General features: G+C 47.2%; 1 protein-coding gene across 3 annotated transcripts in view; it reads left to right on the top strand.

Annotated features, from left to right (window-relative positions):
- MTMR4 (myotubularin related protein 4) overlaps positions 1-13,976 on the top strand; it is a 29,249-nt gene that overhangs the window by 6,636 nt on the left and 8,637 nt on the right. For all 3 annotated transcript variants that reach the window (XM_030827570.1, XM_030827571.1, XM_030827572.1), the window contains 11 exons: positions 459-541; positions 3,112-3,277; positions 3,394-3,485; positions 3,679-3,792; positions 4,614-4,810; positions 5,062-5,190; positions 6,345-6,456; positions 6,954-7,149; positions 7,439-7,624; positions 7,707-7,877; positions 8,029-8,183. In XM_030827570.1, coding sequence (XP_030683430.1) covers positions 459-541; positions 3,112-3,277; positions 3,394-3,485; positions 3,679-3,792; positions 4,614-4,810; positions 5,062-5,190; positions 6,345-6,456; positions 6,954-7,149; positions 7,439-7,624; positions 7,707-7,877; positions 8,029-8,183 — 1,601 coding nt within the window. The remainder of the gene's footprint in view (positions 1-458; positions 542-3,111; positions 3,278-3,393; positions 3,486-3,678; positions 3,793-4,613; positions 4,811-5,061; positions 5,191-6,344; positions 6,457-6,953; positions 7,150-7,438; positions 7,625-7,706; positions 7,878-8,028; positions 8,184-13,976) is intronic.

Here is a 13,976-nt window from a genome sequence, read left to right as displayed (position 1 = left end):
TGTTTCTCTCTGATCTCATGTTTTCCTGCTTCATTTTCCTAGCTCTGTTTCTGGCTCATTCTCCTTACTCCTCTTCTCTCTTTCCATTATTCTATTACTGGCCCTTCTAAGGAGCACAGTGGCATTGTTGGAAGAACACAGGCTTTGGAGTCAGGCAAACCTGGGCTCTTTTCCTGCGTTGCCACTCACCAGCTGGGTGACCTTGGTCAAGTCACCTAACTGAAGCTTGATTTTTCTCCTCGTAATATGGGCTGAAAGCACCTGCCGTGCAAGGTTATTGGGATCATTAATTGGGATCACATATGCAGAGGACTCCGCACAGTTAGCAGGTGCTTAACAGACCCTCAGTAAATGTTGGTTTCCTTCCTGCTATTGATACATCAGTGCCTACACTAGGGTGAGGGTGAGGAGTGGTACCCAGTGGGGAGTCTGAGCTTTGGTTTGCCCTTCCTCTACAGGTCCCCCTCCGGATGATTGACAGTGTGGAGAGCCGTGATATGTTCCAGTTGCACATTTCCTGCAAGGACTCCCAAGTGGTGAGGTGAGAACAACAGAGCCTCCCTCAGGTCCCCTGGTCCTAGTCTTGTCCAGTTCTCTGTGCTGCAGGGTTTCTCTGGTGCGAGAGAGGAAAGATCCTGCCTCACCTTCCCCAGTTGCAAGAAAAGGTGAAGACCATGTTCTGGGTTGGGAGGTCAGTTTACTGACCCATAGGCTCTTGACCTGAAAAAATGGGGGTAATGCCTAGTTCATGGAGTCATCGTAAGGATTAAGTGAGATAATGTGTATGTATGTGAAAGCACCGAGGACAATATCTGGCACAGAGCACTCACATTATTGTTGCTTTATTTATTTATTCATTTGATATACATGTGTTGAGTACCCTACTCAATGCCAGACTGTTTTAAGCCCTGGGGATACAGCAGGGAACAAATAGACAAAATTTTCCCTCCTCAGAGAGCTTACATCCCAATGAGGAGATACCAACCATAAGTAGTAAGTAAAATTTGTGCAATGACAGTAAGTGTAAAGGAAAAAAATAAAGCAGGGAAAGGGAATATGGAGTGCTATGAGGGTGAAGATTGTAAAACAATCAGGCTGGGTGTGGTGGTTCATGCCTGTAATACCAGCACTTCGGGTGGCCAAGGTGGGAAGATCGCTTCAGCTTAGGAGTTCAAGATCAGCCTGGGCAACATAGCGAGACCCCATCGCTACTAAAAATAGAAAAAATTAGCCAGGTGTGGTGATGCATGGGAAGGTCGCTTCAGCTTAGGAGTTCAAAATCAGCTTGGACAACATGGCGAGACCCCATCTCTACTAAAAGTATAAAAAATCAGCCAGGTGTGGTGATGCGTGCCTGTAGTCCCAGCTACTCAAGAGGCTGAGATGGGAGGACCTCTTGAGCCTGAGAAGTCGAGGCTGCAGTGAGCTGTGATTACACCACTGCACTCCAGCCTGGGTGACAGAGTGAGACCCCGTCTCAGAAAAACAAAATGAAAGTGATCAGAGAAGCTGCACCGAAAAGGTGTCAGTTGAGTCAAGACTTGAAGAAAGTGGCCATGTGGGTATCTGGGGGAAGAGTGTGCCAGAGACAGAGAATGGCAAGTGCAAAGGCCCTGAAGTGGGTGTGTGCCTGCATATTGGGAGACTGGCAGGGAGGCTGGTGTGGTTGGAGTAGAGCGCGTGTGGGTGAGGGTAAGATCTGAGAACAAAGCTGGGTGTCAGACACTTTGGCTGTCATGAAGACTGGCTTTTACTTTGAGGGAACTGAGAAATCACTGGAGGATTTTGAGCAAAGGAGTGATGTGATCTGATTAATGTTTCATAGAATCATGCTGGCTGCTATATTGAGACTAGATGAAAGAGAATGGGGGCAAGAGCAAAAGCAAAAACTGGGAGACTAGTTAGGAAGCTATTGCAGTTACCCAGATGAGAGATCATGGTGGCCTGTCTGAGGTGGTAGCAGCCAAAGCGGTGAGAAGCAGTCAGATTCTGGGTGTATTTTGAAGGTGGAGATGAGAAGGTTTGCTGACAGATTCGAAATGAAAGAAAGAGGAATCTGGATGACTCCAAGGTTTATTAAAAGGATACCCACTTGAGAGCCTTCCATGTGCTCAGGTCTGTGGGGCATTTAGAAGGAGCATTCACATTGCCCTTCCCTTCAAGGAGGCTAAACTCTAGCTGCTAGAAGAAGACTTAACGTGGCAATATGCTGTGGAAAAATGTGTTGCTTAATACTCCCATCAGGCCAGGCACGGTGGCACATACCTGTAATCCTAATACTTTGGGAGGCCGAGGGAGGAGGATTGCTTGAGCCCAGGAGTTCAAGATCAGCCTGGGCAACATAGAGAGACCCTGTCTCTACGAAGAATTTAAAAAGTTAGCCAGATGTGGTGGTGCACAATTATGGTCTCAGCTACTCAGGGGACTGAGTTGGGAGGATTGCCTGAGCTCAGGAGGTCGAGGCTGCAGGGAGCTGTGATCGCGCCACTACACTCCAGCCTGGGTGACAGAGCAAGAGCAAGACCCTCTCTCAAAAAAAAAAAAAAAAAGTATATCTATATTCCAAGCACATTAAGAATCAAGACAGGAAGGAGTTTCTGGAATACAGTAGGCTGGGAAGGCTTCAAGAAAGACTGAAACTATCTTCAAAGCATCAGTAGGATGTGGCTAGGCAGAGAGGAGACATTATCAAGCAGAAGATAAACCAAGGAGATGGGAAGGATGTGAGCAGAACTTCCTGCCCGAAGCAGAAGGTTTGAGTTAGGGAGTCATGGGAGATAACACTGGTCCATTAGGGTAGGGACAAGGAGTGCAAACGTTCAGGGCCACGTGGTAGCATTTAGATTTGATACGAGAAACAGTAGGGCCCCATTTGAGAGGATAAGTATGCCTCACACACAGGAGTTCTTGGGAAGAGAATTATCACAAGAGACAATTTCTGTTGGGTGTTGGCCAGTGTCCCTCACCCCCACCCTGGGTCCCCACTGCTTTACCTCTTGCTTTGCAGCCTTCTCTCCTCACAGCCTTCCTGTGGCTGTGTTTTTGACCCTGATAGCCCCATGGCACAACTGCACTTTGCCTCACCTAGGCCTGTGGCTTTTTGCCTGGCAGGTGCCACTTCTCCACTTTCAAGCAGTGCCAAGAGTGGCTCTCACGGTTAAGCCGAGCCACAGCAAGACCTGCCAAGCCTGAGGACCTCTTTGCCTTTGCCTACCATGCCTGGTGCCTGGGGCTGACCGAGGAGGACCAGCACACTCACCTGTGTCAGCCAGGTGAGGCCAGTCTATTTTCTTTGGGAGGCTGCTTCTTACCCCTTGATTCTCATCCCTCCTCCACTCCTGCACATTGGTGCTCTGGGAAGCTAACCATCGTGAGGGCTCTGTTGCAGGCGAGCACATACGTTGTCGGCAGGAGGCGGAGCTTGCGAGGATGGGCTTTGACCTGCAGAACGTCTGGAGAGTCTCACACATCAACAGCAACTACAAGTGAGAGGGCTGGGGACCAAAACACCTTCCACACCAAACCACTTCTGTGTTTGGATAGAGTGTGGTGGGTACAGCTTCCGAGTCTGTGAGGGAGGAAGGCTCCTGGTTTCTCTTCCCACAAAGCCATCCCCAGGGATCCTGTCATCACATGTTTTAGACCCAGTGCAGTGACCCCCACCTGGTCTCTTCTCAGATTGTGCCCCAGTTACCCCCAGAAGCTGCTGGTTCCTGTGTGGATCACTGACAAAGAGCTGGAGAATGTGGCTTCCTTCCGTTCCTGGAAGCGGATCCCCGTGGTTGTATACAGGTGAGGCAGTGGGGCTGGGAAGTAGGGAGGCCATTTCTTATGCAACAAGGGAAGAGTCAAAACTGGAGGTTTTGGGTAACCTGGTTGACTGGGAATTGACACTCTACGGGAAAGTATGAAATAATTTTAAAACAAAAACTATCTTAGTTTTTTCTCCTAAGAATAAGGCTATTAGGGAGTTTATTCATTCCCCCCCTTTTTTTAGCTTGTGTGTGTGTGTGTATAAAATAATACATTATTTTATACACACATTAGTACAGGGGTTGGCAAACTGGCCTGCAGACAAAATCCGGCTTATAGCCTATTATATAAAACAGCTTGTAAGCTGTGAGTGGTTTTTACATTTTTAAAGGGCTATTTTTAAAAAAACAAAGAAGAATACATGACAGAAACTGGTTGTGACTCACAAGGCCAAAAATTTGTTGTCTGGTTTTTTACTGAAAATGTTTGCTGATCCCTGCACTAGAATATTGTAGCTAAAATGGAGTGAGCCAGGAAGTAACCCTGAAGTTTGGAATTGTTCCTGTTCTTGGCTCAGCCAGGCCTTGTTCTCCTGCTGGGTGTCTGTACCTGGAGCAGTTGCTGTGCAGATTTGATGAGTCAAGGTCACCTTGGACATACAGAGCCCATTTGAGAAAGTATGTGTGATGGTGCTTTGTAAACTGTGAAGCCTGCTAGTGACATTGGGGCTTTTGGTTGCTGTTACGGCCTGGATGAGTTGGTAGCCCCTGCTGGCTCTAGAGACTTTGGTCTAACCCCCTGAGGTAGGCCTCTGGAGGCTTCGAATGCCAAGGGCATTACGGTTTCTTCTGTTTTGTCAGACACTTGCGCAATGGGGCTGCCATCGCCCGCTGCAGCCAGCCAGAGATCAGCTGGTGGGGCTGGCGCAATGCTGATGATGAGTATCTGGTCACGTCCATTGCTAAAGCCTGTGCCCTGGACCCGGGGACAAGGGCCACTGGGGGCTCCCTCAGCACCGGGAATAATGATACCAGCGAGGCGTGTGATGCTGACTTTGGTAAGGTGTGGATGATGCTATTCCCCCAAGGAGCAGGCCCCCTCCTTGGCTTCATTGGCTCCCAGGGAGTCCTCAGTGAGAGTCTGGGAAGATGACAGCACACGGGGTGCTGGGGTCCCTGCCTTGTCAGAAGCTGTGGGGTGTGAGGGGTCTCTAGTTGCATGTTCTGCCTTCTGAGAGGGAGTGCCAGAGGGCCAGCAAGAGGCTGGGTGGCTGGCTGACTCAGGGACTCCTTCCTGTTGTGTGTTTAGATTCTTCTCTGACTGCGTGCTCTGGAGTGGAGAGCACAGCAGCTCCTCAGAAGCTGCTGATCCTGGATGCGCGATCCTACACGGCAGCAGTGGCCAACCGGGCCAAGGGTGGAGGCTGTGAATGTGAAGGTATTGCTGTTATCCCAGTGTCTGCAGCCAGCCTGTGCTCTGGGTGGCTTTGGTGAGGAGGGGGTTGGGGGCCATTTGTGTAGTGGAAAGAGCCCAAACAAACCGGGCTTGGAATCACAACTTTGCTACCTACTAGCGATGCCTATGACTATGCTGAAGTTGCTTAATCTGTCCAAGCTTTAGTTTCTCTTCTATAAGAAGGAGATGTTACAAACTTTGCAAAATTGTTGGGATGATTAGAAGTTGCATATGTAGGCTGGGACCAGTGGCTCATGCTTGTAATCCCAGTACTTTGGGAGGCAGAGGCAGGCGGATGGCTTGACCCCAGGAGTTTGAGACCAGCCTGGGCAACATGGCAAAACCCCGCCTCTATCAAAAATACAAACCATTAGCTGGGCATGATGATGCATGCCTGTGGTCCCATCCCAGCAACTTGGGAGGCTGAGGCATGAGAATCGCTTGCACCTGGGAGGCAGAGGTTGCAGTGAGCTGATATCATGCCACTGCACTCTAGCCTGGGTGACCATGAGACCCTGTCTCAGAAAAAGAAGTTGTATATATAAAATTATTGCCACAAAGCAGCTACTATTTATTGAGAATTTATTATATATTGTCTTTCTAAGTACTACTATCGTTTGTCATTACTGTTACTATTATTAGTATATGGCACCTGAGTCTCCAGAGATACAAGTGTGATTCAGATTTCAAGACTGTATTTATTTCCCATCCTGGAGTGCTCTGCCCTGTCAGGGAAGCTTTGTCCACCAGGACCACTCTTGTCCTGGATGCCTGTTTCCAAGACGTGCTTTTTTTGTTTGTTTGTTTGTTTTTTGAGACGGAATCTCGCTCTGTCGCCCAAGCTGGAGTGCAGTGCGCCATCTCGGCTCACTGCAACCTCCGTCTCCCAGGTTCAAGCGATTCTCCTGCCTCAGCCTCCCAAGTAGCTGGGATTACAGGTGCCCACACTATGCCCAGCTAATTTTTGTATTTTTAGTAGAGACAGGGTTTCACTGTGTTAGTCAGGCTGTTCTTGAACTCCTGACCTCAGGTGATCCACCCGCTTCAGCCTCCCAAAGTGCTGGGATTACAGGCGTGAGCCACTGTGCCCGGCCTAGGGTGTGCTTTTATGTCCCACTCTCTTGTCATGTCTACAGAGTACTATCCCAACTGTGAGGTTGTGTTCATGGGAATGGCCAACATCCATGCCATCCGGAACAGCTTTCAGTACCTCCGGGCTGTGTGTAGCCAGATGCCGGATCCTAGCAAGTAGGTGTTCCCTGCTTGGATTCCTTCCAGTCTCATTCCTTACCCAGTACCTCTTATTCTTGGAAGATTAGATGGGGAGATGAGAAGTTTGGAGAGCAGGAGACCTGAGGGCCTGGGTGGAGTCGGGTGCCATGGGCTAGTTCCAAGAACCCTCCCACTTCTCAACCAACACTTTGGCGTGGTCACAGGACATTGGATTCCTTTCGTTTGGATCAGTTGTTCTACTCAAAGAACACAGAGAACTGGGGAGAGAAAATGACTGAGTGTGCATGTGATGCTTCCCAGTTCCTCTTTTGAGCTTCAGAAGCTCTTATCTGCTGTAGGTCGTGTCTTCCCTACCTTCCTGCTAGATACCTGTTGTCCAAAAGGCCCCGGGTTGTACCTCTTGGTTTCAGTTCTCAATAGGGACTTTGTTGGGTGGGCTGGCTGTGGATGGTGGAGAGACTGTTGTGGCCTCAGCACCCTTTGTGACCGACTTGATTTCTGCTCTTGTGTAGCTGGTTGTCGGCACTGGAGAGTACCAAATGGCTGCAGCACTTGTCGGTGATGCTAAAAGCAGCTGTGCTGGTGGCTAATACAGTAGACCGGGAAGGCCGGCCTGTGCTGGTACACTGCTCAGATGGCTGGGACCGCACACCGCAGATCGTAGCCCTGGCCAAAATATTACTGGACCCGTATTACAGGACATTGGAGGTATTGAGAGGAATTGGGTGGGAAAACCAGAGGGAATGTGAGAGGAGGGAAGGTGTTGAGCCCTCTGGATCTGTGCTGGGGATCTTTCAGTAGAGGACATTGGTGGCTCTTTTTTTCTTTTTTTTCCAACTCCCAAAGGCTTGGAAAATTAGTGGCTTTGAGTCCTCTTCTAGGTCCAGTCCTATTTTTCTTTGAAGCTGCCAGCTTCCTGCTTTGGGCAGTTCCCAGGGGAGTAGCACATCAGCATTTCCAGAGAGGCCCTATGTTTGAACAGTTTCTTTTTTTGCAGGGCTTCCAAGTGTTAGTGGAGTCTGACTGGCTGGATTTTGGGCACAAGTTTGGAGATCGCTGTGGCCACCAAGAGAATGTGGAGGACCAAAACGAACAATGCCCTGTGTTCCTCCAGTGGCTTGATTCTGTTCATCAGTTGCTTAAGCAGTTCCCCTGCCTGTTTGAATTTAATGAAGCATTCCTGGTAAGTCCTAAGCCCTGTGACAACAGGGATGGGGGGAATGACAGCCCAAGGCCCCCAGGTGCAAGCTCTCTCTGCCTTCTAGGTAAAACTGGTGCAACACACATACTCCTGCCTCTACGGCACCTTCCTGGCCAACAACCCCTGTGAGCGAGAGAAGCGCAACATCTACAAGCGGACCTGCTCTGTGTGGGCGCTCCTTCGAGCTGGCAATAAAAACTTTCATAACTTCCTCTACACACCCAGCTCAGACATGGTGAGTCTGAGCCCTTTTCCTATCGGTGCTATTTAGAAACCTATAGGGAGAAGGGGCTGAGTCAGTACGGAAAATGTAGAGTCAAGGGCTTAGGGAAAGAAAAGGGACCAGGAACTCTTGACAAAGCACTAGTATTGGGCTGCTTCCCTAGGTCCTGCATCCTGTTTGTCATGTCCGGGCCCTGCACCTCTGGACAGCTGTTTATCTGCCAGCATCATCTCCATGCACACTTGGGGAGGAAAACATGGATCTTTATCTTTCCCCAGTGGCCCAGAGCCAGGAGTTCTCTGGCCGCTCTCTGGACAGGTAAGGAAAGCCCTTCTTCCTTTCTCCTCTCTCCACTAGGAAGGCAGTAACTGTTTCTCATCTCATCTAAATGTTCTCTTTCTTTCCTTTTTTTTTGAGACGGAATCTCGCTTTGTCGCCCAGGCTGGAATGCCAGTGGCACAATCTCGGCTCACTGCAACCTCCACTTCCCGGGTTCAAATGATTCTCCTGCCCCAGCCTCCCGAGTAGCTGGGATTACAGGCACCGACCACCACACCCAGCCAATTTTTTATTTTTTATTTATTTTATTTATTTATTTATTTTTTTTGAGACAGAGTCTCGCTCTGTCACCCAGGCTGGAGTGCAGTGGCGTAATCTCGGCTCACTGCAAGCTCCGCTTCCTGGGTTCACGCCATTCTCCTGCCTCAGCCTCTCTGAGTAGCTGGGACTACAGGTGCCCGCCATCACGCCCAGCTAATTTTTTTGTATTTTTAGTAGAGACGGGGTTTCACTGTGGTCTCGATCTCCTGACCTCGTGATCCGCCCGCCTCGGCCTCCCAAAGTGCTGGGATTACAAGCGTGAGCCACTGCGCCCGGCCTAATTTTTTGTATTTTTAGTAGAGATGGGGTTTCATCATGTTGGCCAGGCTGGTCTCAAACTCCTGACCTCAAATGATCCACCCGCCTTGGCCTCCCAAAGTGATGGGATTACAGGCGTGAGCCACCATGCCCGGCCTCTTTTTGAGGTATTTAAAAGCAACTTCTTGAGTCATTTGCAGGAAAAAGTTGGCCAAGACTTGTAGCTAGCCTGGAGTGCACTCTGTGTGTTTTCAAGGTCCTCTGAAGATAAGGTTGGATACTTTCTTTCCTGGAGGAGCTGCTATCACCCTGTATGATATACCCAAGCAGGGGAGAGAACAAAACAGAAAGGACTATTGTAGGAAGGTTTGTGGGAATGGTCTTGATTTTTGTTCACTGGTACAGGGCATGGGGAGCTTGCTATATTAGTAGCAACCTTTGTTGTGTTCAGCATTAGCTTCCAGAAACATCCGACTCTCAGGGAAATGGGTTCCCAGAAGGAGGATGGCCTTATATTACTCCCTCAGAAAATGGCCGGAATTTAAAAGGGAGACATAAAATTAGTTATCTTCTGGCTGAATGTTTGGGGAGAAGTGAGATGATGTTGGTTAACTTATGAGAGTAGTACCTGTTTCTTGTTTTTAAAAAAATAGTCAATATAAAAGTAGAAAATGAAAATCTTCCCTTATGATCCTCGTCCCCACGGGCGTCCACTGTTAACATTTGGTACGTGTCTTTCCAGATGTTTATCTCTACATAGGTAAATCCACACTCATGCTCTCATATGGAAACATTTTTTATAAACAAAATCAGAATTTTTTACATACCCTTTTTACTTTTTTGCATATTCTGCAAATTGTTTTTCCCGCTTTGTATTAGATTGTCTTCTCATGACAGCACATCTAAATTTCCTTTCTTGTTTTTATTGGCTTCAGAGTAGTCCACAATTTATATAACCAGATTCCTATTCATCATTTAGATAATTTCCTTTTTTTTTTTTTTATCATTACAGGGAGTGCTTTACATCCTTATATGTGTAGCTTTTTTAAAATTTGTAAAATACAGGCTGGGCACGGTGGCTCACGCCTATAATCCCAGCACTTTGGGAGGCCGAGGCAGATGGATCACTTGAGGTCAGGAGTTCAAGGCCAGCCTGGCCAACATGGTGAAACCCTGTCTCTACTAAAAATACAAAAATTAGCCGGGCATGGTGGCAGGCACCTGTAATCCCAGCTACTCGGGAGGCTGAGGCATAAGAATCCCTTGAATCTGGTGGGCGGAGATTGCAGTGAGCCAAGATCGCGCCACTGCACTCCAGCCTGGGCAATAGAGTGAGACTCCATCTCAAAAAAAAAAAAAAAAAAATTGTAAAATACACATGCTATTTATCATCTACACCATTTTTAAGTACATAGTTTAGTAGGATTACTTTGTGTTTTGTTTTTTTTTTTTTTGACAAGAGTTTCGCTCTGTTGCCCAGGCTGGACTGCAGTGGCACAATCTCAGCTCACTGCAACCTCTGCCTCCCGGGTTCAGGTGATTCTCCTGCCCCAGCCTCCCGAGTAGCTGGGATTACAGGCATATGCCACCATGCCTGGCTAATTTTTGTATTTGTAGTAGAGACGGGGTTTTACCGTGTTGGTCACACTGGTCTCAAACTCCTGACCTCAAGTTATCCACCCATCCCGGCCTCCCAAAGTGTTGGGATTACAGGTGTGAGCTCCTGCGCCTGGCCAGTAGGGTTACTTTGCATATTTTTGCATTTGTGCTAGTATTTTTGAATGAAAATACTGTGCTCAAAGGATATATATACATATATCCGTATACATATATGTATACGGATTTATATATATACACACACATATATACATAATACGTATATATATATATATATATCTCAAATTTTGATATTTGTTTATTGGCTGAGAGGTTTTTTTTTTTTAGAGACAGGGTCTTGTTCTGTCACTCAGGCTGGGTGCAGTGGCACAATTATAGCTTACTGTAACCTCCAGCTCCTGAGCTCAGGTAATCCTTCTGTTTCAGCCTCCAAAGTAGCTAATTAGCTCATTAGGCATGTGCCAATTTTTATTTTTTGTAGAGACAGGGTCTGTTGCTCAGGTTAGTCTTAAATTCCTGGCGTCGAGTGATCTTCTTGCCTTGGCCTCCCAAAACACTGAATTACAGGTGTGAGCCACCATGCCCAGCCTGGCTGAAAGTTTTTAAAGTTAAAATGTAACATATGTTATTGGTTGAGTATTATAAAGGAAAACAAAAAGCCCAGCATCCCAAATTATTGGTTTTAGGGCCTTTTGAACTAAGTCATTGTGAGAGGACCATGACAGGTTTCAGGATTTCAGTGATTTTTTTTTCCTTCCCCAAACTATGCAGAATTTGGCTACAGGTTCATAGGTTTACTTTTCCTGGGAGAGGGGCCATAACTTTTAATCAAATTTTTAATAAGCTCTGTGACCCATTTAATAATCATTTCATTAACTTAGTATCTGATTTATCAATTCAACAAATGTTTCTTTAATACCTACAAGTTGCATATTACTGTACTAGGTTTTGTGGGCTACAGCAAAGAAACAGAAGATATTGGTTCTACTTTCAAGATAATTTTAAGCTGTAAGATAAGACACAGAACAACTAGAGAGAACAATTCTTTTTTTTTTTTTTTTTTTTTTTTTGAGACAGAATCTTGCTCTGTCACCAGGTTGCAGTGCAGTGGCGCAATCTTGGCTCACTGCAACTTCCGCCTCCCGGGTTCAGGTGATTTTTCTGTCTCAGCCTCCCGAGTTGCTGGGACTACAGGCGCCCACCACCACACCTGGCTAGTTTTTTTGTATTTTTAGTAGAGACAGGGTTTCACCATGTTGGCCAGGATGCTCTCGATCTCTTGACCTTGTAATCTACCCGCCTCGGCCTCCCAAAGTGCTGGGATTACAGGCGTGAGCCACCAGACTTGGCCAACTAGAGAACAATTCTAAGTCAACATCGAAGCAGATAAGAATGTGTGTAGTTCAGGCTGGGCGCAGTGGCTCATGCGTGTAATCCCAGCACTTTGGGAGGCCAAGGTGCGCAGATTGCTTGAGCCCAGGAGTTTGAGACCAACCTGGGCAAGGTGGCAGAACCCCACCTCTACAAAAAATGCAAAAATTAGCCAGGCATGGTGGCATGCGCCTGTGGTCCCAGCTACTTGGAGGGCTGATGTAGGAGGATTGTTTGCACCCAGCAGGTCAAGGCTGCAGTGAGCTGTGATCATGCCATTGCATTCCAGCCTGGGTGACACAGCGAGACCTTTTCTCAAAAAAAAAACATATGTGTGTAGTTCAAAGCTTTAGAGAAATGATGTGTTTTTTAAAAGGGTCACTTGGTGGCTGTTTTACTCAGGGAATTTTCATGAAGGACCAGACAAGAACTGTGGGTCTTTTTGTGTTCTGTGTATCTGGCTTAGAACCTGGCACATAATAAGTAAATTTAAATAAATTTACTAAAGTAAAAATTTACTTAAAACTGGACAAATGGCTGGGCGTGGTGGCTCATGCTTGTAATCCCAGCACTTTGGGAGGCCGAGGAGGGCGGATCACGAGGTCAGGAGATCAAGACCATCCTGGCTAACATGGTGAAACCCTGTCTCTACTAAAAATACAAAAAAAAAAAAAAAAAATTAGCCGGGCGTGGTGGCGGGCGCATGTAGTCCCAGCTACTCCGGAGGCTGGGGCAGGAGAATGGTACGAACCCGGGAAGGCGGAGGTTGCAATGAGCAGAGATCGCGCCACTGCACTCCAGCCCAGGCAACAGAGCGAGACTCTGTCTCAAAAAAAAAAAACTGGACAAATGAATGAAATAAAGGGAGTTGTGAGCTCAGTAACAAAGTTAGTAGGGAGGGGTCCAAAGGAAGTGGATACATGAGAGGTAGGGTTTTCTCGCTCCATTGCCCAGCTGGAGTGCAGTCACACGATCTTCTCAGCTCACTCTGCCCACCGGGTTCAAGTGATTCTCCTGCCTCAGCCTCCCGAGTAGCTGGGATTACAGGTGTGTGCCACCACGCCTGGCTAATTTTTGTATTTTTAGTGGAGACGGGGTTTCGCCATGTTGGCCAAGCTGGTCTCAAACTCCTGACTTCAAGTGATCCGCTCACCTTGGCCTCCCAAAGTGCTGGGATTATAGGTGTGAGCCACTGCGCCTGGGCGAGAGATAGTTTCTTTTTTTAAAAAAGAAGTTCTGTGGCTGGCAGGGGTTGAGAAGGGGCTATTTTAAGGAATAGCAGAAATATAGGACAGGTCATTGAGGGCATTGAAGGCTTTAAACATTACAGTGAAGAGTTTATTTTGATTCAGTTGTCAATAGGAAGTCATTGTAGGAAGTTACTGTGATCTGCTGACAGTGGGATCCTTGGAGAACTAATCAGTGAGTACAGGGTAGCTGGAGGCACAGAGACCAGCCAGCACTGCTGTAGTAGTTCAGATATGAGGGGAAGAGTCCCTGGCAAAGAGAAAGGATTAAATTCAGAAGCACTATAGAGAACCATTGGCAGGCTACAGAACTGATTGAAAGTTGGAGAGTAGAAGTGAAAAGTACTTTGGGTCCCAGGTATCTGAGCTTAGAAAGTAGGAGAATATTAGTACCACTAATAGACATTGAAAAGTCAAGAAGACAAGCCAGTTTGGGGAGAAAGCGGAGATACAGGGAAATTGGGATTGAAATATTAGTTGACAGCAAAGAAGGTGTGTTGTAGGCAGCTCAAGATGGAGAGTAGATTTCCAGAAATAATTGGTATAAAGATTTTAAAGGAAATGGTCTCTGTAACAACTGACCTGACTTATCTTTGATTCTACCTTTCCCTAGATCAAAAATGTCCTTCTTCTTCTCCTCCTTCTCCCCCCCCCTCCCCCTCCCCCTCCTCCCTCCCCCTCCCCCTCCTTCTCCTCCTCCTCCTTCTTCTTCTTCCATTAAAGTCATAAACACATTCTTCTATACCCATCTCAAATCCTACCCTCTCTGTGTAGCCTTCCTTGACCTCCTAGCTGGATGAGCTCTCTCTTGTTCTAAACTCAGGTATTATTATCTCTGTCAACATTGCTGATTAACCTTTGGTACACATAGAATGAGTTGTGGAGGATGACAGAATGTTGTTATTTGAATTTGGATGAAGAGCACATGGAAGTTAATTATATTCTTCTTTTTGTTGTTGTTGTTTGAGACAGAGTCTTGCTCTGTCACCCAGGCTGGAATATAGTGGTGCGATCTCGG

The sequence above is a fragment of the Nomascus leucogenys genome, chromosome 14 (assembly GCF_006542625.1).
Source record: "Nomascus leucogenys isolate Asia chromosome 14, Asia_NLE_v1, whole genome shotgun sequence".
NCBI classification, from domain to species: domain Eukaryota; kingdom Metazoa; phylum Chordata; class Mammalia; order Primates; family Hylobatidae; genus Nomascus; species Nomascus leucogenys.
Note: the sequence above shows the minus strand (reverse complement) of the source record. Positions and strands in the feature narration are given on the sequence as shown.